General features: G+C 38.6%; 1 protein-coding gene and 1 pseudogene across 1 annotated transcript in view; one reads left to right on the top strand and one right to left on the bottom strand.

Annotated features, from left to right (window-relative positions):
* PPTC7 (protein phosphatase targeting COQ7) overlaps positions 1-25,255 on the bottom strand; it is a 41,375-nt gene continuing 16,120 nt past the window's right edge. The window contains exons 2-6 of the mRNA XM_078060995.1: positions 15,610-15,789; positions 9,954-10,152; positions 6,704-6,827; positions 4,966-5,095; positions 1-3,860 (exon numbers count right to left, since the gene is read on the bottom strand). Of these exons, the coding sequence (XP_077917121.1) occupies positions 3,802-3,860; positions 4,966-5,095; positions 6,704-6,827; positions 9,954-10,152; positions 15,610-15,789 (692 nt within the window). The 3' untranslated portion in view covers positions 1-3,801. The remainder of the gene's footprint in view (positions 3,861-4,965; positions 5,096-6,703; positions 6,828-9,953; positions 10,153-15,609; positions 15,790-25,255) is intronic.
* On the top strand, positions 22,480-23,283 carry LOC118542886 (small ubiquitin-related modifier 2 pseudogene; annotated as a pseudogene).

Genomic DNA, 25,255 nt, shown 5'->3' with positions numbered 1-25,255 from the left:
TTAGTATAAATACTATATTTATTAAATATCTTTACAGTTTATTTAAATGTATTTACAGAACTATTCCTGCATAAGTTATATTTCAGACATCCAATTCAGGTCATTGCCTCTTGGGTAAGACAAATAATGATAGTCTCAACAGAAAAAAGCAGCTCATTAGTATACACAGATTCAAATTTGCTTCATATTTAGCCATCTTTGCCACAGACTACCTGCTAACAGTTAAAATTTTGACATGGACACTTGCTTTTTAATTGAGAAGTTCAATTTTGCAAAGAATTTTTTTAATAAATAGAATCCAAATGCTTTTTGCTTCATATTTTCAATTTTATAAGCAGATTTTGGGGATTTTTTTGATATTGTAAAAATTTGTTAACTGCAAAAATGTGACAGTTTCCAGGGAAATTGGATGCTGTAGCTTCTAACAAAGATAGCTGGTATAAGGTGACGAGGAACCATGAACTTATTCAAAAGTAGAAACATTTACAGTTCTAGCCAATCTTGTTTACAATCTCCAAAATGCTCAAAACTGACTCCGTGAATTCCCACAATTCCTGCCTTGTTACTCGATGTGGTAGGTTGGTGGTACTGAAGGTGGTCCTGAAGGCTACTGTTCTATCCAGAACAAATGCAGCTGATAGAAGAGGACACTCTCCTATCATGCAAAGCTTGAAATCTAGTTTCTACCCTAGACGCAGCGCACCCCCCAGACGTGCATACCTGGAATGAATTCTTTTGTGATTTAGTACCTATCAACCATGTCAAGCCAGTACAGTAATTCAGGACAAATAACTTGTTTCCCCCATCCCCATTTCTTCTTTCAGTTTTTAAGAGCCTATGGACTCTACTGCATTATCCATTCAGTAAATTTTTTTTTGTGCGCAGGCAGCTTAAGTTCACAGGAAGAAATAAGGTTCTGATATGTTTAGAGTGCACATTTTAAAACAGAATAAAATAAAAATTTCAAGCATGTGATAAAAATATTGATTTTTATAATACAGTATTGCTTTATAAATATAGATGGAAAAGCTATAAACTTTACTGGTCTTTGGTGCATCCAGACAGGGATAAATAATTTGCCATTTGTAAATTAGAAATCCAAATTCTCTTTTGTTATAAAAGTCCATTACATGAGGCAAATGTGTGTTTTATGCTGCTTGATTTAAAATACAATTAACACACATATCAAGTTCAGAATCAGACCCACCAAGTGGTATATCTCAGTCACACCCCAGAGACTTGGGTTCTGTGACCTGGAAAATTCCAGTATGGGTCCAGCAGAGCCTCTGACTACTGGGAGTGGAAGGAGAGTTACTTGTTAAGCAGCACTCCAACTGATCACCATCCCCCTACCGCCCGGCAGTCATAAAATTAATTGTGTCACAGACAAAGGACAGGGCAAAAAGAAAATAGAGAAAATATTCTGTGTCACTAATCTATAGGCCAGGTCCAAAGTCAGTTCCATTGTGAAACTCAAATTCTTGTCCCACTATTTTCAATATCACTGACACAAACATTGTTGATTTCTAACGGTCATTTCTCAAAAAAGACTAAGTTGATTAAATGAGTCGTGTAAAACACCACCAATCTAGCTTTATAAAGATTGTGTTTGATGGGTTAAATGAGAGCAGAGAAAAGCCAGTGACTTGACCAGCACTGCTCTTACAAGGAATTAAATGTAGGCATTGGAAAATTAATGCAAAATATATCCAGATCATAAGGCTACATACCTCTGACCAGAAATAATTAAAAACCCAAACGAAAGAACTGAAATTGTCAGCCCAAATATAAATGTATTCCTTCTAACAAAACCCTTCTGGATGCAACTTTCTTTACTTTTTAAATACACAGAGACTGCAAACAGTTTGTGCAAAATAAATACCCCGCCACTTGCCACTCATGCTTCCGTGTTTTATCATAGCACGATGGGTACTCATTATTTAAACAGAATGTACCTCCACCCACCCCTCCCGGCCCCGACCCCTATCTCCTCTACCAAAGAATTCTGTTTTGTCAAGTTAGGGTAGTTAAGGCATTCTGACATGTAATTAAAGGTGATTCAAAATAGATATCTAACATTATGCCAATTTAGGAATAGTAGATAAATTACTGAACGGCTTACAAATGAATAACTCATTCTTATTATAAATGAAATGCCTGTTACAAGCATGATGCATTGAAATATAGTAATGACATGTACATGGTACATGTTAAACAATTTTAAATAAAACAAAAGCTTGACAGTTACTCAAATATACAGTACAAATTCACAAAACAAAATCTTTTAAAACAAGTTGAGGTAACCTCAAACATAAGTTTTAATGCAATAAACCAGGGAATAAGTATCTCCTTTAGAGAAAGACACTTTCTGTATTCTCTTTCAGTAGATCCTCATCAGGTTTAATTGCATTCTCATCTATACACCAATGTTACCTGACTTATATATAAAACATGGCTTTAATTTAAGAATTTCTAAGTATATATATTTTTCTACCACCAAGTTAATGAAGGAAAAAAAACTGACCCAAAAATATATATCTTTACAGCAGTCGACTTGTGCACAAACCTTAAAAATAAGTTTGAGCTTGCAGGTAAGGGGAAAACTGCGGGTAGTTTTATACGGAAACTATATACTGCAAGATGGCTATTCGGAAACTGTAAACATTAAGCTTGATTCAGAAACCCCTAAATTTTTGTGTAGGGCAAATGCAAATGTCAGATCATCACAGGAGTTTTCCTCGTGGACTCCTGTGCTGCTGTCACCGCCCACAGTGCTCTTCTCACACGGACTCCCTGAAGCTGGTGCCTGCTCTACGGAAAGCAAGCCTTGTCATGAAAGGTCTGAGAGGGAGACTAGGAGTAGCATGACCATCAAAACCCAACAAAATTCAAAGTTACAGCTGTCTGTTCTCAACCTGTTAGGCCTCCAGGCCTAGAGCTCCCACACAGGGATCTCGTATCAGAAATCTGGGAGGAATTTCAGCCATAACATCAAATTTCTAGGCTTTGAGGAGTTTTATAATCTTGTAATATTTCCTTTGGAAAAATCTGGTAGGGAGTCTCCCCAACACCTCCTGCAAATCAAGCCACCAGCCTATAATTTGGACTAATCAATAAACTGCCGGAACTTTCCTCACAGGAGCACGATTAAGCATCTTTTAAAAACCAAAAAACATTTGCATCCATAGAACTAAACTAAATTTTTCTTCCAATTTGTAACAAAAAAGCTCCTGGGATGAAGATTTCATAATCCAGAGCAATGTTTTAGAGCAGAATTATAAGCCCCTGAAAAATAGGAGTTTATAATGAAAACATAAAGCCACACCAATCATCACAAAGACTGTATAGTACACGTGTAACGTTTCTTTTGATGATAATGTTTCTAGTAGATGTACCATAACATACAATTTGTGTTAGACTTTAAAATCCCTTTTACACATTGTAATTTTGAATTCACTTTACCAACATCACTCATTTTCAATACTTAAACCATTTTTGAAACATAATAGCCATTTTGGCATTGAAAATCTCCATTCCATCGCAGAAAGGACAGTAAGAAGTGAAGGTCAATCTTCAAATCCTGATTCTCTTCCAAGTTGCTGGCAGATATGAGCTAGTGAATGACAGTAGTGGTTCTCCACAAAGATCTCAGCCAGGTCTCAAAAAGACAAGCAAAGGCTTACATCACTGGTCATTGAGATCAGTGGCAAAGAAACACAGTCCTGCCAGCAGCATCAGCACACGTGGCAGGGGAGAATTTGGGAAGATGAAAGGAAAGGCCGGAGTTGACACCGAGGCGAGTCAGTCTGTGTACTCAGCCACTATTGAAAGAAGGACGGTGATGTCATCTGGCTTTCCACCTAAAATGAACATGAAAATGAAAATGTCTTCATAGGTCTTAAAAGGAAAAGTCAATTAAAAATGTAAGCCTAAGAAAGTACTAAGAGACAAATGCTTGCAATTCAAGCAGGTTTGGTTTGTGCTTTAGTAGAAAAAAGAAGAAAATATTCGATAAAGAGAAATAGTTTTAAAAAAATTACATGTAACTTAATTGAAGTTTAAAAAAAAAAAAACTTCACTGCTTCTTTACAACAGGCACTCTATTAAAATGGTCGCCACATCCTCTGTTTATAGCAATCACAGTAAAGACAAAATCTGGTTAAGATAAATTCTGCCTGACGAGAAAGTTACATGCTTCTATTCACAATCCTAATTTGGACAAACATATCTAATGTTTTGAAACTAGGAATAGTCTTGTATTCTAATCTGCCAAACAGCTATGGCATGTGCCTTTTTCTATTTTAATACTTCCTGGAGGGCTAAGAAATGCTTTACATGTCATAATATTGTATCAGCAAGAAACTGACCAACTCCATGAGTTCTGATATGATAGCACCAACATGTCATCCCAGCTCTAAGACTGAGCTACTGGCCTGTTCCCAAAGTTACATATCGTTCAGTAGATAGAAGGACTCTTTAGGCAAGGACAGTTTAACATTGCTTCCCTCTTCAAAATCTGCTGTGGTAATTTGGCAGGCAAATATTGTCAACGAGTACCACAAAGCCAGAGGGAAGGGAGAAGTGAAATGTCAGACTCGTGAAGGGCAGAATGTTAAACTGTTAGGAATGTCCAGGGCCTCTAGGCGGACTTGGAAGCCTTTTGGGCTCAGGTCCAAGCCGTGCAGTGGTGGCAATAAAGGGCTTCAGGTTCTGCCTGTCTCTACAGCCAATGAAGTTCAGTTCTGGAGGGCATCCTTGGTGGTGAAGACATGATGACATGCACTTGCTCTTGACCTCCACTGTTAGGGCCTACTGACCTTGCTCAAAGCCAGGGGCTCACAGCTGGAAGAGGACATCTTACCAGTCTCACCCGAGTGCTCTAGTTTACCTCACTCTACAGCCAAGAATGCTCCCATACCACTATGTCCCCAATTAGTCCCTATGACCTTCCTAAAGAATGCTTACCTCTCACATTCAATCCGTTGTCACATGCAAACTGTGCAAAAGGTGACATATAATTTGGGTCATAGGCCAGCTCATGGGCTTGCTCAGCAATGCTTCTTGCCGTCTGTTGTATACTTTCATAATTTGAATTCTAAGATGAAAGGATGAGGGAGTTAATTTTACCACAATGCTTCACATGATTTCTGCATGTAAGTATACTTCTTGCAAATATCACTTTTTGAGACAGTAACATTTATCTAACCACAGTTTCCACCATTTAAGTTTTATTACAGTTAGAGAAGACATTACAACATTACATCTTCAGTAAAATGAACAAGACCACCAGTGAGTGCCGCCTGCACAAGATGTCAATCAGATGCCACCCTTTGCTAGGGTGGCCTTGGGCCCTAAAGTCTGGATTTTCATTTTTGCTTTTTTTCCCATTTGGAATTCTTAAGGTATTCTTGCTAAAATTGGATGGGACTGAAAAGGCAGATTTTGATAGCACTTTAGGGATGACCTCAAAAGTTTCCTTGCTTAGGAATGCAACCCTGGCCAACCACAGTTTGCTCTCCCAAGTAGGAGCTGCCAGTTGTCCTACTGAAAATACCTTTAGAATTTTATATCATGATGAAAGATTCTTGTTTAGCTGTGTAATCTTGAGTCATACCCTTATCCTTGCTGCTTCAACTTCCTCATCTGTAAAATGGGGATGGGAAACAAGGTCCATTTTAGCTCTACCACTCTAAGATTCGGAATAGTTTCAGTATAAATAATAAAAGGCCTCTGCTTCAATGTCACCTCCTCAAAGAGGCCTTCTCTGAACAATCTTTCCAAAACAGCAGCCCTCTTTATTCTCTATTCCTTTACCCTGCTTTATTGTTCTTATTTACCACCAACATTTATCATGTATTTTTTTCTCTGTATTATCTGTCTTCCTCCACTAGAAATATAAGCTCCATATGGGGAGGGAATGTGACGTTTCTGCTTACCACCCCGTCACCACACAGAGCACAGTGCCAGCTTCATGGAAGCACCTGACCTTTACTGCATCCCACAGACGGGGCATGGCCCTACGGGCTTTGTACACATGGTCTTAGTTAATCCTCACCACAACTCTATAAAATAGGACCTTTGGTACCCCCCACTTTAAAGGTGAGGAAAATATTGCTTAAAAAGTTTAGAAACTTACTCACAGTCATACTGCTTAGTGTTAAGAACATAGGAAAAGACTAATTTCCCCCCAGAGTTAGTACTTTTACAAAGCCAGGAAAATATGGAAAAACTGGTTTTTACTTCCTTCCACTTTCTGTATGGGCCAAGTCTGAACTGTTCATTACTGGTGACAGCTCAGATCACATCAAGGCCCCTAGCTGCCTCCTGCCCTTGGCTGGCTCTGGTATGGCGATTTCCTATCTCTCCCAACCTCAACACCTGCTGGGTTTGTTAAAAGAATAAGAGGAGAAAAAGACAATCGGGAGCTAACACCATTAAAAATACAAGAAATTTCTCTTCTGGGCTTTCCTACCTTTACCACTTTACTAAAGGTACTAAAGGTGAGAAACCCCCTTTTCTCTCAAGTTCTCCAATTGTGAATATTTCCATTTACAATTGCTTAAAAGACCGGGACCATTATTTTCCTAAATTCACAAAATAGTCTTTTCCAAAACTACAAAAAGAGATAATACAGTTGGACCAATAAGACTTAGCTGCCCAGCGAGGGCCATTGTTTCCATCAACCAACCTTTGAGTTAATTACCTTTAATTTTTTTAGCTCCTGAAGGATCATATAATCAGGCATGTTGTCAAAAAGTCCATCTGTTGCCGTCAGGATAATGTCTCCTAACTGGACATCAAAAGATGTGCTATCAGCAGCGTCTGGGCTGTGACAAGGACAGGGTAGGGGCAGAGTCACGAGAGGCCTTCAGAGAGAAGTTTCAAAGTTTCCAAGAGGCACTATGTTACAATGTAATGAGGCTTTAAGAAAAACTAATTTATAATAACAGAATCAATAATAAAAACCAGTCATTGTGAAATTCCTAACCTTGAAAAAATTAATTGAAAAATCTGATACAAATAATTCAAAAGCTTAACTGAAACTACCAAATAAAACTGAGTCTGATGATTAGTCACATATGCCTTAAAAGGAAGAAGGGTTCTTTTCTGAGTCAGAACTAACATGCCTCTAAAATCCTAGTAGAAATGAGTCTTTATTTCCTAATTCTTCACAGCCAAATTCCATCCTCTCTTACTCATTTTCGACTCATCAGTTTCTCTGCAGGCTTAACTCTGGCTCTCAGGAGGCTGCAGTATAGTGGAACAACAGAGCACTATGGAAAAGAACATGCAAATCCCATAAGAATTAATTCACATGAAATACCTACAATGGTATTTCTTACTATAGTACTAGTAATTACTAGTATTATCACTAGTATATTATTACTAGTTTGGACTAGTAAGGCAGAGTAAGGACTGTGTGTCTCTCAGGGCTTAAAGAGTGCTCACCACGGATAAATATTTAATTATTAGTGTGCCTGGCACATACTAGGTCTTCAAGAAATATCTAATAAATGAAGAAACAAAGTAACTAACCCTCCAAACTGGGGGGGGGGGGGGACTCCTTAATATATTGTTAATGAAGAGAGGAATGTACAGACAGTGTGTGTGTGTATGTTTGTGTGGCAGGGGGAAGATTCATAGATACAGATGCTTCTATATGCAGAGAATAAATCTGGAAGGATGCAAAGAAATAGATAATAGTGGCTGCCTCTGAGGAGAGAAAATGTGTTGGTGGGGATGGGATAGGAGGTAGATTTTTCACTACATCTTTTTGTATAAAACTTTAAAAAAGATAGAAGGCAGGTTTTTTCCTCTGATAAGACCTGATGAAAACATACAAGAATTGGGGGTAGGGGAAGGACACCTGGTGGGGAGAAAAGATCATATATTCAAAGAGTTAATGGCCCTCTCAAAGGCTGGTTCTCAGCCATTTCCAGAGGCCAGCTTCACTGAATCCAAGCCTCTAAGGTGAGGGAAAGGTGAAATATCTAATAGTCTGCCTTAACCTGTAATTAGGGAACAAGTGCAAAGAAAAAATTTACACACTGACCCAGAAAGGAGGAGCCAGAACTAAAGCACCCTAAGCTTGACAGAAAGACCCCAAAGCTTGTGTAACTGACATGTTATAAATTATGTAAAATATGTGAAGAGAAAACATAAAAACAACCCACCAATGTCTGCTGGGGATTTACACAAAGTACACTGAGAAAATTCCAGGTTCCCCCTCTCTTGACTGAGGAAAGAAGGGGCACGTTTAAAAGTTCTGTGATGGGGTTTGGCAAAGAACTTTCACTTACACATTTATACCACAAACGCTTTGTAAAAACGGCTACTAAAGGAAAACCTGTAAATTAAGGGTTAAAATTATATTTTATAAATAAGAGGAACGAAGTAAAAAAGGAAGTAAATGCTTTCATGCAGCAGGGGAAAAAAGACTAAAACTTCTGGAAACCAGGTCGATTCCCTCTGTGGAATAAAAAAAACAATACAAGACACTGCACAGTTGCTCAGACTTTGGAAACAAATCAGGTTCTAGAAGTTTAGATTAATGACCAGGTTGGCAGCAAAGCTCTATTTTATGCTGAGGTTTTTCTTCCCCAGGAGTGTCCTTTGCTATCCTGCCTGTGCGAGACTCGCTACCATTGGACAGTCTGTCCTCTTCTCCCAGCACTCCCACCCATGAGCTTGGTGTTCCGCCAGCTGCAGTTCTGCCCATTTTGATTGAACATACTGTGCCGCTGGAAACTTTTGACTGCACTGAAACACGAGCTGAAGTCACATGCTAGCAAGCTGTCTGTGGGTTCCAGGGGAAGCAACCTCCACCTCGCTGGCAGGCCAGGCAGAGTGCTGCCCTAACCACACAGTCCCAAAGATAGGGTGTGAGATATGGCAGGGTAGCTCTAGCACCGAGAAGCCAAAACAAGAATCAAATAAAGGAAAATTAAAACACTGCTCTCTGTAACTGTTAGCTGAGCTTGGTATCTACCAAGCCCCTGGGGTTCTGCTTTCTCCTCACTCCAATATGGCTAATATGAATATATACATTACAGCCAACTGAAGAAGGGCCTATAATGAAATATTGTTCCAATTAGGGTAACATACCTTAATCTGACAGTAAAAAATGCTTCCCTCTAAGAGTCAGCAATAGACTTGAGATGGACAATCCTGAATACCTAATTATATAATATACTTATTTCAGTTTAAAAAATGGCAGTAATAATCATTTTATCTTAGTTTGTACTCACGATCTGGCTTAATAAGAACTATTAAGTAGAGACAACAGACACTTGCAAGACTACTTCTATCTTTACAAAAGGTTCATTACCCATTTAACAACATTTATGAATCACCAGCAATGTCTGTGCCAGGTCCTATTAGAGGCAGAGGAATCTGAGACTTAGTCTCACTCTGTATTCACATCTGAGAAAAGATAAACTGTAAAAGTTGATTCAAAAAAGTAGTTATTGTCTTGTAAAGGTCTTGACAATTTAAAAGTTCTATCTGATGCATATAATAGAAGGCCCTGAGAATCAGGAAGTTATTCTGATAAATAAAGCAGATGTCTGTTCGAACTCTTCCCTAACGACATATGCAAAATCTCGTACAGGCAGTAGCATGCATGGACGATGACTCACTTCTCCAGCACAACTTAACAAATATGTACATATGTACCATGTTGGTCTTGGTATGAAAAACTGATACTCTGTAAGCTTGAAGAGTATTTTCAGTCTTGTCAAATTACTGGGTTTTTATCTGAATTCAACTTGGCTGCAACAGCCAGCAAAATATCTTTTGAAGTCAAACTAAAAGGTCCTTTTGATGAGAATATTCTCGTTGTACCTTCTTATCACACATGACAACTGAAAATGCCTATTTCCACTGTAGTTAAGGGGGAAGGAGGAGGAACAGCCATGCTCTGCTTACTCTTAATGGCTAAGAGGGGAGATTACCTGTCACTCAGGACGACTCCTTCGGCTTCAGGTGGTGCAATTGAGAGCTGGAATGGAGTGTTGAAGTAATGCTGCTGCTCATCTGATCGGTGCACAACTTCACCACCCCTGACAACCAGAAAGCCTGAATCGCCCAGGTTTGCTGTGTGTAAGCGGTGGCTAGTTCTGTCCAGCACCACGATGCAGGCAGTACTGCTACCTAGAAACAAAAATGATCTCCATTTATTTTCTCTTCCTAGATTATCTTTGGATCCACATTTTTATCCCATCACCCCAAAAAGCAACATGCCACATGGGAACCTCCTTTGACTATCTTAGTCATGCTCCTACCTCCAACAAATAGCAATAGTAACCTGATCAGGGTCAACATGATGGGGAAGGAAAAACGGATTTATATTATATATAGTAAGCAGGTCCTGAAATCTGAATTCCGCTTGCAGAGATAGGAAACAATAAAAATGGCTGGTATTTAATTGCACTATTTCATTTCAGTAGTACTATAATCTATGCCAAATGCTCAAAAGCATGTTGCTGAGGTATTAAGTTTTAATACTTAAATGCCAGAATAAGAAAGAATGTTATGTTTTCCTGACATTTCTCATTAGTCATTGGCAGGAAGCCTTCTCCATGAAATTCACTAAAATTTAAGACAGGGCACATAACTACAATTTTTAACCAGATTTTCATCTGTTGAGGTCATGAAGAACCTTCACTGGAGACTGACTCACTATGAACGGACAAGACCAATTTTCCCAGGTAGCCTGTGGAATCATCCTGTTCACTTTACAGAGACTACTAATGTTCAGAGGGAAGAGACCACATTCCAAGCAGAGAGCGAAAAGCTTCTGTGTACCTTTGCAGCCCACAGCTCACATGACCTTCCCCAGACTGAAAAGCTGATGTACAACCAGTAAGACTGCTTTCAAGTACTAAAATTTAAACCTATACCTACAGAAAAAAAAACGTCAAAATAGAAAAATAAACAGTTCACCAAGAAGTAAATTTAATGGTCTGTAAATATATGAAAAAATCATCATCACACTAGTAGCCATTTTGCCTATTAGTTTAACAAGAGTAAAAAAAAAAAGATACTGCATTGTACTGGCAAGAGTGCAGGGAACACGGTCACTCTTACTCCACGGTGGCAAGATAGTAAAACCACACGACCTTTCTAAAGGGCAGCATAACCTTGAAAAATGTGCATATCCTTTGACTTACCAATTCTAAGAAACAACTAGAAATGTAAACAAAATAAGTACAAAAACATTGTTTAAGATCAAGAAGAACTGGAAACAACCTCAACATCTAAAATTAAGGGATTGGTTAAATAAATTACAGTACATCCATACAGTAGAAAGCTACATGCTGTCATATAATACTTAGGAGTATAGACTCTGGAGTCAGCCTGCCTGCATCTGAATGCTGGCTCTGTTACTTAACTAGCTGTGTGACCTGGGGCCTCTTTGCACCTGTTTCCTCATTTATAAAATAGGGAGACCATAACGATCTCTTAGTGTTGGGAGGATAAAATTAGTTAAATCATATCAAACACTTACAACACATGAGCGTTAGCTATTTGGTAGCCACTAAAATTGTTAGAGAAATAGATTTGAAAATGAAAGATAAGTGAAACAAGTAGATTTCAAGCTAGTATTAAAGTTTCCTTAAATAAAAAGTGTTATCAAACTTAAATTGTACATCAAAAAAAGTAAAATTTAATGTAATTAAAAAAAATAAACCAATAGTAGGTAAAAGCTAAACTGTTAAAATGACCGTTAAAAGCAAAACAAAAGAAACAGGCTGCGGGACCAGCTGTGTTAAATCCCAGGGCTCCGCTGTTTTCTAGCTGTGTGACTGTGGGCAAGTCACTTATTCTCTCTAGGCCACAGTTTTTTCCTAACAAAATAGGAAATAAGAGCAAAAGAACCTACCTCATGGGGCTACTGTAAGCACACAGTATATTCACAATTCCTATTACCATTATTCTATGCACAAACATATACAGAAGAAAAATCAGGGAGCATCATCACTAAAATATTAATAGTTTTCTTGGTGGGATTATGGATAATTTAATTTCTATTTTTCCTTGATGAAGGATGTATGATGAAAATGTATAACTTAATATAAAAAAAACTTAAATTTAAGCATTTATCTCATCATAATGTTCAGAAATTCCATTTCCTTATTATCTAACCTCACACCCTAATGCTAAGCTATCTAGTCTCTACCCATCAAACATCAGAGAAAAAACAAAGTGCTGTAACTAACTGGCAGTGCTGCCAACCTACTGCACAGCTTATGTTAGAGTTAAGATCACCAATTATCCTTCCTTCTTAACTCAATGCACAAAAACTCCAATCATTTTTCATTAACAGAACCACCATACAAAAGATCTTCTGAAAGCTGATGGGATTAATCTGAGGAGGAAAAATGACAGATGAGTAGCAGAGCCTTGAAAATCCTGGGGCAGGAAGAATTCATGTTGACTCATTATTACTCACTGACAAACCCAGGCTATCATTTTGCTACCCCGCTGGCTGTTTCCCTCACCCGCTGAGTTAGAGTCAAAACGGTCCTCGTGAATGACAGAGCTTTAATATGCAACGCAGCACCAACGAAGGCAAGCCCAGCCTTACAGAATCATGTAGGCTTGGAGTGTATACTCCTCCTCTACCTCTTCATATAACTGATGATCATGTGCCCATGGCTCAGGCCCTGAGAGCCTAATACCAGGAGAAGAACTCATTATTCTTATGTATTTGGAGAGGAACAAGCAGGAAAAGAAGAAAAGAAGTGCTAAGAACAACCGCATCAGATGTTCAGGCCACTGACAAATCCAGACAGGCACCCAAGCAAACCACTCATGCTAAAATGGAAGTATTTTTATCACTGGCCCCTAATTTTGTAAACTACCATGAAATCTTTTGTGCAGCAAAGAAAGAAAGAACCTTATTAGGAATGACCCCTCAAATTCTTTTTTTTTTTTTTTTAAAGATTTTATTTATTTATTTGAGAGAGAGAATGAGATAGAGAGAGCATGAGAGGGTCAGAGGGAGAAGCAGACTCCCTGCCGAGCAGGGAGCCCGATGCGGGACTCGATCCCAGGACTCCAGGATCATGACCTGAGCCGAAGGCAGTCGCTTAACCAACTGAGCCACCCAGGCGCCCGACCCCTCAAATTCTTAAGATATGTTAACTCCATAAGACTTAACTCCACTTAAGAGTTTCTGAGGAAATATATATTAACAATTAGCCTGTGATGCCAACCCAGATCTAAAAGCAGCTAGAAATTCTCAAGAAACATGTGGTTGACCTTTATATTGGAATTGTGTTATAGGCTTTTTAGCAATTGCTGGATTAAAAAAAAAAAAACGGATTGGGGAGCCTGGATGGCTCAGTCTTTAAGCATCTGCCTTCATCTCCGGTCATGATTCCAGGGTCCTGGGATCAAGCCCCGCATTGGGCTCCCTGCTCAGCGGGAAGCCTGCTTCTCCCTCTCCCACTCCCCCTGCTTGTGTTCCCTCTCTCACTGTCTCTCTGTCAAAAATAAATAAAATCTTAAAAAAAAAAAAGGGATTACTTAATCTTGTAAAGTCATCATTATTTGCAATTATATCTGAGGTTCAGTAAAATTCAGTAGGCTGTCTTTGCCAAAAAATGCTTGAATTTAGTTACAAACAACTTAGAGGTATGTGTGTAAATTAGGTGACAGAAGCGTCTATGTGTCATAGTAATGAAGGATTATTTCAACATGTACTTTAGGAGAAAAAAGTGATTATAATATTCAGTGTAAAAAAACTTCTAATATGTCCTTAAATTTATTTTAAGATCTCCGAACTACATGAGGGTAAATAGGAAAGGAAGGAGGGATAAAGAAGAACACAGCGAAGAAACCAAAGCTTTCAAAGTGCAAGATCAGGACAGGTGTTTTCAGCTGCTTATTCCAAGTCACCGTAAATGGGTAGGGGGGTGTCGGCAGAGGACTCATGGGAATATGCAGGAGTTGGGACCTGGAATCTGTATCTATAGGCTCTTTGTTAGGTGTCAGACTATTAGATAGTATTCTGCAATGTCCTCTTTCCCTCAGCATGTTTCTGAGTATTGCATGAAGCTTTGAATCATTCCTTTTCACAAAAAACAAGATCTCTCCATTTAACAAATGAAGCAAGGAGGTCAGAGGTTAAGTAGTTTGCCCAAAGTCGTAGGGCAAGTTGACAGAGAAGTACTAGAAATAGAATCTAGGATGTTTCACTGTGCCAGGCAAGCTCCAGATTGCATGTCCAAAATAGCGGATTAAGACAAAGCGGTATATTGAAACCTCAAGACAAGGTTTCTCTTCAGTTAGAAGGAAAACAAGCTGATTAGTCACAGCACAAAGACAGAAGACGGCAGCGTGATAAAAAGAACCCCTTCTTATAAAAGATTTAAATTGAAGGCAAAATTTTACAACGTGGAGAACTCCATTAACACTGAACAGAGGTTGATTTTTAATATGGACAGTGATTGGGGGGAGGCTACGTCTAGTAACCAGGAAGATGCTGGCAACTAGCAGAAATTTAGTAACACCCTTCTGAGAGCTTGCTCAGAAGGCTGGGTAAGTTTTTGGGTAAGTTCCCAGGAAACCATTTAACAAACAAATGTAGAATCTTGGCCAAAAGATGCTCCATTAGCATACCAGATAAACACACACTAGGAATTTGGAAGTTTTCTAATACAAGATTAACGGGGATCTATTTTGTGCCATGCTATTTCACAGACTAATCAGCTACCTGCTACAGTCTGGGGTGCCCATCTGCAACTTGAACTCTCCAACTTGATTTTACATACCAGATCCCATTCCCTTTCTTCCTCCCCTGGAGAGAACCGCTATCCTGAATTATACAACCACTTACTTTTCTTTCTTCTTTTATCCTATTTTGGAGTCCCTGAACAATATGGTTTTACTTTTTTATGTTTTTGAATTTGAAATATGGAATCAGACTGTTAGGTGGTATTCTGCAATGTTCTATTTTCCCTCAACAACATGCTCCTGAGTATTGCACGCAGCTTTAAGTTGTTCCTTTTCTTTCTGAATTTATTTGACAGAGAGAGAACACGAGCTGGGGGGAGGAGCAGAGGGAGAGAGAGAAGCAGACTCCCCACTGAGCAGGGAGCGGGGCTCAATCCTAGGACCCTGAGATCATGACCTGAGCAGAAGACAGATGCTTAACTGACTGAGCCACCAGGCACCCCAAGTTGTTCCTTTTCAAAATGCGTTTTTCTACAATAAATGGACTTTTTAGGTTGTTCCCAGTTTTCTGCTGTTATAAGCAATGTTACTATGAACATTCTTGTACCTATCTCTTAATACACAAATGTGTAAGAGTTTCTCTAGTCTAAGGTATAGACCCAGAAGTGGAATTGCTAAGGCATACTATCTGTTTACATTTAACTTTATTCCATAATTCCAAATTGTTTTCCAAAGTGGCCATACCTATTTACATTCCCTCGAAGCAGTAGTATGTATTCTGGTGAGCTCATATCTTCTCTATCAAACTCTGCTTAATAAAGAGCTTCAGAAAAAAAAAGCTGGGCTACTACTAAGTGATTTTCTTGGTTTTGTTGTTAACCATCTTCTGAGCTTCTTTACAGAGGAAAACACAGTATATCTACTTACCAAGCAAAGGTACTTTATTTTGCAGCAACTCACAGTAGCTTGTGGTAAGGATTCCAATGGGGTTACTTGGGACGAACCGTCCTTCTTTTACTAACCGTTCACATGTCCGCATTAAAGTCCCTGAGAACTGGGATGGATCAACTCCATAGTCTCTCCATCCTCCTACACCATCTGCAACTCCTAAAAACAAAACAGAACAAAATTACATTGAAAGGATGTTCTTACCGACTTCTGAAATTCTTTCTTATCCCTGTCTCCTCTTAACAGTTAATTTTACTACACACTAGTACATACATTTACCCTGAGATTCAGAATGAAAAGTGTTCAAATTTAATGTATCATACACTAATACTCTTAATCCACATTTTCTACTTAGAATCTGATCTTTCTTGGGCGCCTGGGTGGCTCAGTTGGTTGAGCGACTGCCTTCAGCTCAGGTCATGATCCTGAAGTCCCGGGATCGAGTCCCGCATCGGGCTCCCTGCTCGGCAGGGAGTCTGCTTCTCCCTCTGACCCTCCTCCCTCTCATGCTCTCTGTCTCTCATTCTCTCTCTCGCAAATAAGTAAAACCTTAAAAAAAAAAAAAAAATAAAATAAAGAATCTGATCTTTCTTATATTGATGAATAAATATGTGAGCTACCACAGGGTGGCATTGCTTACTAGCCAAGAGTTCAATTTCAGCAGGATTATCATCTTTGTATGGAAGTATTTATGTTATTCGTCTTTGTTCTATAAGAATGAAAACTGATTTTTTAAAAATGTGCTGAAACTAGTAATACAACTGAGCCAGAGCTGGCAATCATTCAGAATATCAAACACAGCAAACTTTAACTTCAAATTTTGGTCAGTAACTGTGAAATAAAGAAAGAAAATTAAGAACATACCTCATTCTCTTTCCTCCTCCCTCAGAGACAACCACTATCCTTTCTGTACAGGCCTGCACTATCTAATACAACAGCCACTACCAAACGTGACTACTGACCCTTTGAAATGGTGCAGATTCAAATTAAGAAGTCCTCAAAGTATAAAATACATTTTGAAAACTTAGTAAAAAATATTTTGGATATAGGGGCGCCTGGGTGGCTCAGTCGGTTAATCGTCTGCCTTCGGCTCAGGTCATGATCTCAGGATCCTGGGATCGAGCCCCACGTCGGTCTCCCTGCTCTGTGGGGAGTCTGCTTCTCCCTCTCCCTCTGCTCATCTCCCTGCTTGTGTGCTCTCTCTCTCTCTCGCTCACTCTCTCTCTCTCAAATAAATCAATATAATCTTAAAAAAAAAAAGGTCTCAAAAAAAAATATTTTGGATATAATGTGCTTAAGATTAAAATTAATTTCACCCGTTTCTATTTTTAACTAATGCAAATACTAGGAAATTTAAAATGACATGTGTGGTTCACATTATATTTCTATTGGACAGCAATGGTATAGAGATTTTCACGGGTCCCTAGAGCTGTTGATGAGTTCAGAATCTGCACAAGACTCCTTTATCAAGAGGAAACTAGTGTACAAGAAAGTCAATAAGATATCAAAGTCAACATCATACTATCTCCTATTCAACCCCTTGCAAAACACTAAGCTAACTGTTCAACATTAAAATCAACTTCTGTCTACTAAATTCAAACAAACTGAGGGAACTAGAAGATCAGATATATACACTATTAAGGATTTAAGTGACTATATATGAACCTTTCTGGAAGGATCTATAAGAAGTATTAAGAGTAGTTTTGGAAATAAGAGACTGCAAGTGATCAGTGAACAAATGGGGAGATTTTAGCTTTTTACCTCATACTGTCCTGTATTGTTTGAAATCAATTTTATAATGATCATGTATTGATTTCATAATAAAAATATTATTTAGGAATTTTATCATTTTTAAGGCTTTCTGAGCATTAAACATCCTGCCCACATACGTATTTACATTTTTTTGTACGTTCAACTTTCACACATTTTATTTTTTTAATTTTTTTTTTCACACACATTTTAAAGAACCTATTTGGTACAAAAGTAGGAAAGTGCCTATATAAATCATCCCAGAAAAAAACTGGCTTAACATGAAATGAACACATGAAACTGTTTTCTGGTGATGGCATTTCTCAACAGAAATGGGATACATTCTGAAAAACATGAGAGGAAACATAACTGGAAGAGAGTATAAAGAAGGTGACAGACAACATCACTATTGGGGCAGCAACTTTTCCTACCTTTTGTGACCAACCAGTAAGCAAAATTTCACTATGGGGCAGTTCCAAATCAGTTGATTAAATGATATGATGTCTGGAGGCGCCTGGGTGGCACAGCTGATTAAGCACCCCACTCTTGGTTTCAGCTCAGGTTGTGATCTGACGGTAGTGAAACTGAGCCCTGAGTGGGGCTCTGTGCTCAGAGTGGAGTCTGCTTTTTCTCCCTCTCCCTCTGCAACAACCCCCCCCAACACCGTGCACTTGCACTCTTGCTCTAAAATACATAAATCTTTTTAAAAAATGATGTGATATCTGGGATTTATTGCAAAATAGGGGGGAGGACTGATGGAGGAATGGATGAAACAAGATTGGCTATGAATGGATAACTGAAGTGGCATGAGAAGTACGCTCATCTCTCTGATACATATTTGAAATTTTCCATTACACAAAGTTTAAATAGAACTAATGATAATAAGAAAGAAAATAGATTCTTCTGCTATGTGGAGAGCAAGAGCAGAAAAAGGGGATGAGTCAGGAGTCTATCTTAGTAGCTTGGTTGTGAAATGGTGGCAGTGCATTCAGAATGCAGGGGTTTGAGATCCAATGAAACAGAAGGACTTACTTACTGGTATACTGGATAGGGGTGTAGCAGTGGTGGGGAGAGAGAAGAATAAAGGATGACTGAGGTCTACCCTACCAGGAAGAAGTATTACTTTTTTTCTGTTTTTCAAGCATTTTGAGGATATCTGGAAATTCTTAAGAGAATTTAAGATAGTTTAATAGGAACTTCTTTTGAGAAATTTTATTAGGGGTAAGATTTCACCATCATTTTATTTATTTTATTTTTTAAAGATTTAATTTTTAAGTAATTTCTATACCCAACGTGGGGCTTGAACTCACAACCAAGAGCTGCATGCTCCACCAACTGAGCCAGCCAAGCAACTTGCCCTCACCATTATTTTAAATCCAACAATTTGTGTTAAAATACAGAATGCAATTATAATCCTTGCAATTCCATCTGATGAATCATTCATTCTTTCCAAATTACTGCCTGCTTGAGAAAAGAATTTCTCTTTAACCAGTCTCTGATCTAAGAGCCACAATTAATTTTAAATTACAAAGTGGTTTCATCTACAAATGCCCTTCACAAGAAAACCATTAAAATCTGAGATAACGTTGAGAGTTGATCCTGGCACTCACTAAATAATCTGTCAGCAGGTTATAGAGTCTGACCTGACACAGCTCTTCAACATTAATCAGATTTCTCCCAGAATAGAGTGTAACCTTTCAAGCACCTGTTTGCTTTTCTATGGGAAAAAGATACCACGCAAAGCTTCACTGCTGAAATCTCTTTAGGGGAAAAAAGAGATTCAAAAAGCATATAAGCTGGGGGCGCCTGGGTGGCTCAGTCATTAAGCATCTGCCTTCAGCTCAGGTCATGATCCCAGGGTCCTGGGATCGAGCCCCGCATCGGGCTCCCTGCTCCCTGGGAAGCCTGCTTCTCCCTCTCCCACTCCCCCTGCTTGTGTTCCCTCTCTCGCTGTCTCTCTCAAAAAATAAAATCTTTAAAAAAAAAAAAAAAAGCATATAAGCTGTTCAATAAAGCTGTGGGGAAAAAAAGGCCTTAGTATACATAAATAATTTACTTACAAAGAACAAGTTATATAAAAGGAAGAGTCATATTTGGGATTAGAATCAGGCTAAAACCAGAATAACCTACCACAGGTATATTTGAAACCTAGTTTAATTCATATTAGGTAGTTATTTCTACAAGGAAATGAGTATTTCCTCTCATGCACAAGCAAAAGCTTTCATCCACAAAGGGAGAACACTTTTTAAACAGTGGAATTAATCCAGATATAAAGAGAAATTTTACTCAGAATACATTTCAAAGGAAAAGAAAACAATTGTTAAAGGAGATAATGCTTAAGATACAAAAGATATGAAACAGCAAAGAATAAGAACACCTCTAAGAGCAAATGGAGGCCATAGTAAATACTAGGAAATAGAGAACTGAGGGAGACACATCCTGCCTATGAGAAGCTCACCTTCTAGTGGGCAGTGACGACTCACTCACACAGGAACTAGACAAACAGCTCCCATAAATGCTGCTATAGGGGGGGTTAAGAGCAAATGGTTAATGCTCATGGGGCACTGTGGGAATGGAGCAAGACTGCTTAAGAAATAGCATTCACATTAGGCCCTGGAAGGTAAGTCAGATTTCCACAGGCAAGTGAGAGTAGTACCAGGAAAAGAATGGAGGGCAATTAGGTGTGGCTGGGGTTTGGGTAAGTGCTGAGAAGTTGAAAAATGCAGGACAGGAGCTGAAGGGCTCCTGTGGAGGGCCAAGAATTGTTATCCAAGAACTTAAATTTTTAAAAAAGATTTACTTTAGAGAAAGAGAGAGAGAGAGAGCATGAACGGGGGGAGGGGCAGAGGGAAAGGGAAATCCTCAAGCAGACTCCCTGCTGAGCATGAGCCCAACTGTGGGGCTCAATCCCAGGACACTGAGATCATGACCTGAGCCAAAATCAAGAGTCAGGCACTTAACTGACTGAGCCACCCAGGCTCCCCGTGACCCAAGAACCTTATACTTTATGCTATAAGCTTGTGCTGTCTGATATGGGAGCCAATAGACATATGTGGCTATTGAGTTTGAAATGTGGCTAGTTTGGATTGAGATGGGCTGTATGTAATTATGTAAAGTATGCAGATATGTAAAAATGTAAAATAACGCATTGGATTCCAAAAATGTAGTACAAAAAAAATGGTAAAATATTTTAGTGATAGTTTTATACTGACTAGATTGAAATATTTTAGATATAGTGGGTTAAATACATATATTAATTGAAATTAACTGTATCTGTTTCATTTTACTCTTTTAAATGTGGCTACTAGAAAATTTAAGATTACATATGTAGTTTCCAGTATATTTCTACTGGACAGCACTGCTATAGACAACAAAAAGTCATCAAGGTTTCTGGGTGGAAGTGATATAATCCAATCTATCTACCTATCTATATTTTTAAAGATTTTATTTATTTATTTGACAGAGAGAGAGAGAGCACAGTTAGGCAGAGCGGCAGGCAGAGGGAGAGGGAGAAGCAGGCTCTCCGCTGAGCAGGGAGCCCGACGCGGGGCTCGATCCCAGAGCCTTGGGACCATGACCCGAGCAGAAGGCAGATGCCCAACCAACTGAGCCATCCAGGCGCCCCCAATCTAGATCTTAATTTTTTAAAAGATTTATTTATTTATTTTAGAGAGAGACAGAGACAGCACGCGTGCGTGTGGGGCGAGGGGCAGAGGGAGAGAATCCCCAAGCAGACTCCCCACCTAGCAGAGCCCCACGTCATGAGATCATGACCTGAGCAGAAACCAAGGGTCCGACGCTCAACCGACTGAGCCACTCAGGCGCCCCTCCAATCTATACTTCAGCAAAATAATCCTGACAGTGATGGAGAGAATGGGTTGGGAAGAGGTTAGAGGTCAGGCATCAGCTGCAAGATTTTAGGTTAGAGGTAACGAGAAAAATAGAATCATCACTGGAAATACAAAGGAATGAATACAGAAAGACACCTGGACTTGATATCAATGTATTTTATATAAACAGGTTTCTGGATTTCAGGAATGAGTATTGATTAGATGATTCCCCAGTTGGGAAAGGGGTGGAAATGCCTTTAGAAGATACTGAATTCTGTCTCAGGGTATGCGGAGTTTTAGGCGCCAGGAGGACATTTTTAGGGAAATGTTCTATATAAAGTCAGAAACTATGAGTCGGCAGCTGGGAAGGCAATCAGAGCCAGATCTTTGACAAAGATCAGGAATTGACACCATTAGGGGTAGATGAGATGCTCAGAGAGAGTACAGAGAGTAATAAATTCAAGTGGGGATCTTAGGAATGAGAATTCCTTGCCAAATAGCTCATTTGTTAATTGCATCTTACTCTAGGCATCAAATTACAATCACAGATATGATAGCTGATTAAGGAAGTATCCAGTTTGGCAGAATGATACAATTTCTTTGGAGGTGAAAAGAGGTGAAGCTGAAAAGGTAGGCTGAGTTAATAACTGGGAAGGCTTTGAATGACAAGAGAGAGTTTACACTGAATATAGAAGTTATTTCCTTTAATTCACTGTAATCATCTTATGTCTCCATTAATAACGTTCTGTCAGCATAAGTCTAGCTTAAGTGTTTCCTTTGACCCAAAAATCCAATTAAAACCATTATTAGACTAAGATAATGGTTACATATCTGAAATAGCCAAGCAAAAGGCTGAGAGGAGACTATAGAGTGCAGATAATTCCTTTAGGTGTACTATTTGCATGGAAATACCAGTTTTGTGAAGTGGGAGATAATCAACCAGAAAATATATATGATAATTACAATTTTTCACATAATATTTTGGTTAAGTTTCCCACAGACTGTTTTTCTAAAGTGAAGAGTTAAGAGAAAAGGAGAAAGAAAATTCTGTTGTGTTTCCCATTATTTAAGTCTATCTTTTTATAAAAAGAAAATTCTTAAAGTAACAGCCAATTTTCATTTTTCTAATTAACACATTTTTGTTTTTGCCTTAGTATAGTCATCTAAAAACAAAATTTTGCTGTACTTTAAAAATCATTTAGCTTTTTATTAAACTCAGAATTTTACTTAATAGCTTTGTTCTATGCCAAAAGGTGAAGGAAACTCTTCCCTCCTCCACCGCTGCCGCCTCCTTCTTCTGCCGCTCCTGGCGCTGCTTGTGTGCTCGTTCGGTGCGGACCTGGTACCTCTTTTGTGAAGCGGCAGCTGAGGAGACTCCGGCACTAGGCATGGCCGACAAAAAGCCCAAGGAAGGAGTCAAGACTGAGAACAACGATCATATTATTTTGAAGGTGGCGGGACAGGATGGTTCTGTGGCGCAGTTTAAGATTAAGAGGCATACACCACTTAGTAAACTAATGAAAGCCTATTGTGAACGACAGGGTTTGTCAATGAGGCAGATCAGATTCCGATTTGATGGGCAGCCCATCAATGAAACAGACACACCTGCACAGTTGGAAATGGAGGATGAAGATACAACTGATGTGTTCCAGCAGCAGACAGGTGTCTACTAAAAGGGGAACCTGCTACTTTACTCCAGAACTCTGTTCCTCCAGACCAAGAAGACATTCTCAATTAGAAAGCTGCAATTTGGTTCCACCACATCCTGACTACTACAGTATAGTTTTCTCTCTTCTTTCATTTTCCCCTTCCCCATTCCTTTATTGTACATAAAGTAACTGTGTATGTGCACAAGCATACTGCATTTTTTTTTTAACTAAATAGCCAGTGGTATGTTTTGATCGACATCAAATGGAGATGGGAGGGGGGAAAATACTGCTTCTGTGAAAATACCCCCTCTCTCCATTAGTGGCATGCTCAGTCAGCTCTTATCTTTATATTCCAGTAAGTTATTTTGCTCTCACTGTTTAACAAAAAAAGAACAACACAAAAATCCTTGCATACCTCATTCGATTGGAGAATCATTGTAAAACCAAGGACAATTTTATAAGTTTTTTGTACATAGCTGTTACATGTAGGGCAATCTGTCTTTAAGTAGGGATAAATTACTCTAAAAGTAATGAATCCTAGATAGTTTTCCCTTCAAGTCAAGCGTCTTGTTTAAATAAACATCTTGGTTAAAAAAAAAAAAAAAAAGGCTTAGCTGTTACATGTAGGGCAATCTGTCTTTAAGTAGGGATAAATTACTCTAAAAGAAATGAATCCTAGATAGTTTTCCCTTCAAGTCAAGCATCTTGTTGTTTAAATAAACTTCTTGTTTAAAAAAAAAAAAGGCGAAGGAAAAAAGATCTGGTAAGCTGAAACTGTGGAAGCTTAAAAATCCCATCTTTCCAATTACTTATGGTCACCTAACCGTGTTGCTGCAAAAGGCTCACCCTGAAAAAGACTTTGAACTAAGCCTGTGTCTCTCTAGCATTGTCCTCCTATTATCAGCCATGAGCATGAGGTTGCCATTCTTAAGCCCTTCTACTACAATTATCTTCAGATTGACATGCGATTAGTTACAAAGCAAACATTTTCCAGAAGATAGTGATGCCTAGAGAATACTAAATTTCAATTTTAATGTAAGTATCAGTGAAAAAAAATTGGCAATTTTATTTTATCCAAAACTAGACTGGCAGAATTTCTAATATTAAATAGTACCCAAAGGTAATAGCTTTATTCCTTGGATCTTTGATGATCTCAAGGCATTTTACATTGAGCCTCACACTCTAACGAAGCAAGACAGTTTTACAGGGATTGTTTTTCTGTCAGCGAAACATCTCCTATCTACTAAGATGGGTACTTGATAGTGAAGTGAAATTCCAGAAGAGAAACTGAGTAAGGATCTGGATGGATCACAACAGTTGAATAAGAAGGGATAAAGATATCTGGTTTTACACCTTCTGCAGCGAGTATTCATCTAATGAGGCACTGGCTATGCGGTATTTATTGCAGTGCTACAGCCAACTTCTTTTCAGATGAAGAGGTTCTTCTTCAAATACTATAATCTAGTGTTCACAAAGCCAACCTTATTTGTCTAGAGATATCACAACATGAAGCATTATAACTAAAGAAAAATGAGATCACAGTATAAACTCAATATCTACCAAATAGAACAGATCATATTTGTATCAACATTGCTGAAGCCTCAACAATTTGGGCATTAAGAACACTCCCTTGTGATTCAGGACTGTGAAATGTTGTATCTGCAAATAATTATCCCAAAGAGAACAAAAAGCAGGATTACTGGAAAAAAAATTCAACAGCTGAGTTATTCAGAAAAGTACAATTTGCTTTGGCTAACAGTCCTTTCACTTCTCTAGAGGTGAAATAATATAGATTGTGATGTTCTTCCTGCTTTAACAAGCAAGTGATATATTCCCTTTGCAAAAAGTTTCCCCAAAGCAACCACTCTGCATTAATCACAATGAAACCTGCTTCTTCTGAATCTCCAGAGACCAACTCTACGTCAAGAACTCAAGATCTCTAGGCTGAACAGCTAATTCAAAAGCTGAGGTAACAAAGCTGAAAGAATGGAAAGGAAGAAAGGTTCAACCCCGTAATAAAATGTGCGAAAGTGGAACCTATAAGCAAAACTCAAATTCTGCTAAAGAAATGGAAGTCTGAGGCAGTTAACAAAACTCAAATAAGGACTCCAATGCAGGAATAAATGGTCCATTTTATGTTTTAGAATTCCAAACAAAATAGCTATTCCTTTCTAGTTTAGTAAACACAAAATTACTTCATAATTAATCAAATTAAAATGTACACACACACACACCCTCATACCTACTGCCCAGAATACTTCCTTATCTAGAGATGGTAAATTCCAGACTATTCTGGGCAGTTGCTTTGCCTTAAAAAAGCAGTGAAAAATGCTGAAAAGAGGTTAAGGAAATGACAGTGTGAAGGCAAAGAAACTCAGTCAACCTTTTTTTTTTTTT

Source organism: Halichoerus grypus, chromosome 13 (genome assembly GCF_964656455.1).
Source record: "Halichoerus grypus chromosome 13, mHalGry1.hap1.1, whole genome shotgun sequence".
In the NCBI taxonomy this organism is placed as follows: domain Eukaryota; kingdom Metazoa; phylum Chordata; class Mammalia; order Carnivora; family Phocidae; genus Halichoerus; species Halichoerus grypus.
The sequence above is the reverse complement of the archived record's forward strand: the minus strand, read 5'-3'. Positions and strand labels throughout refer to the sequence as shown.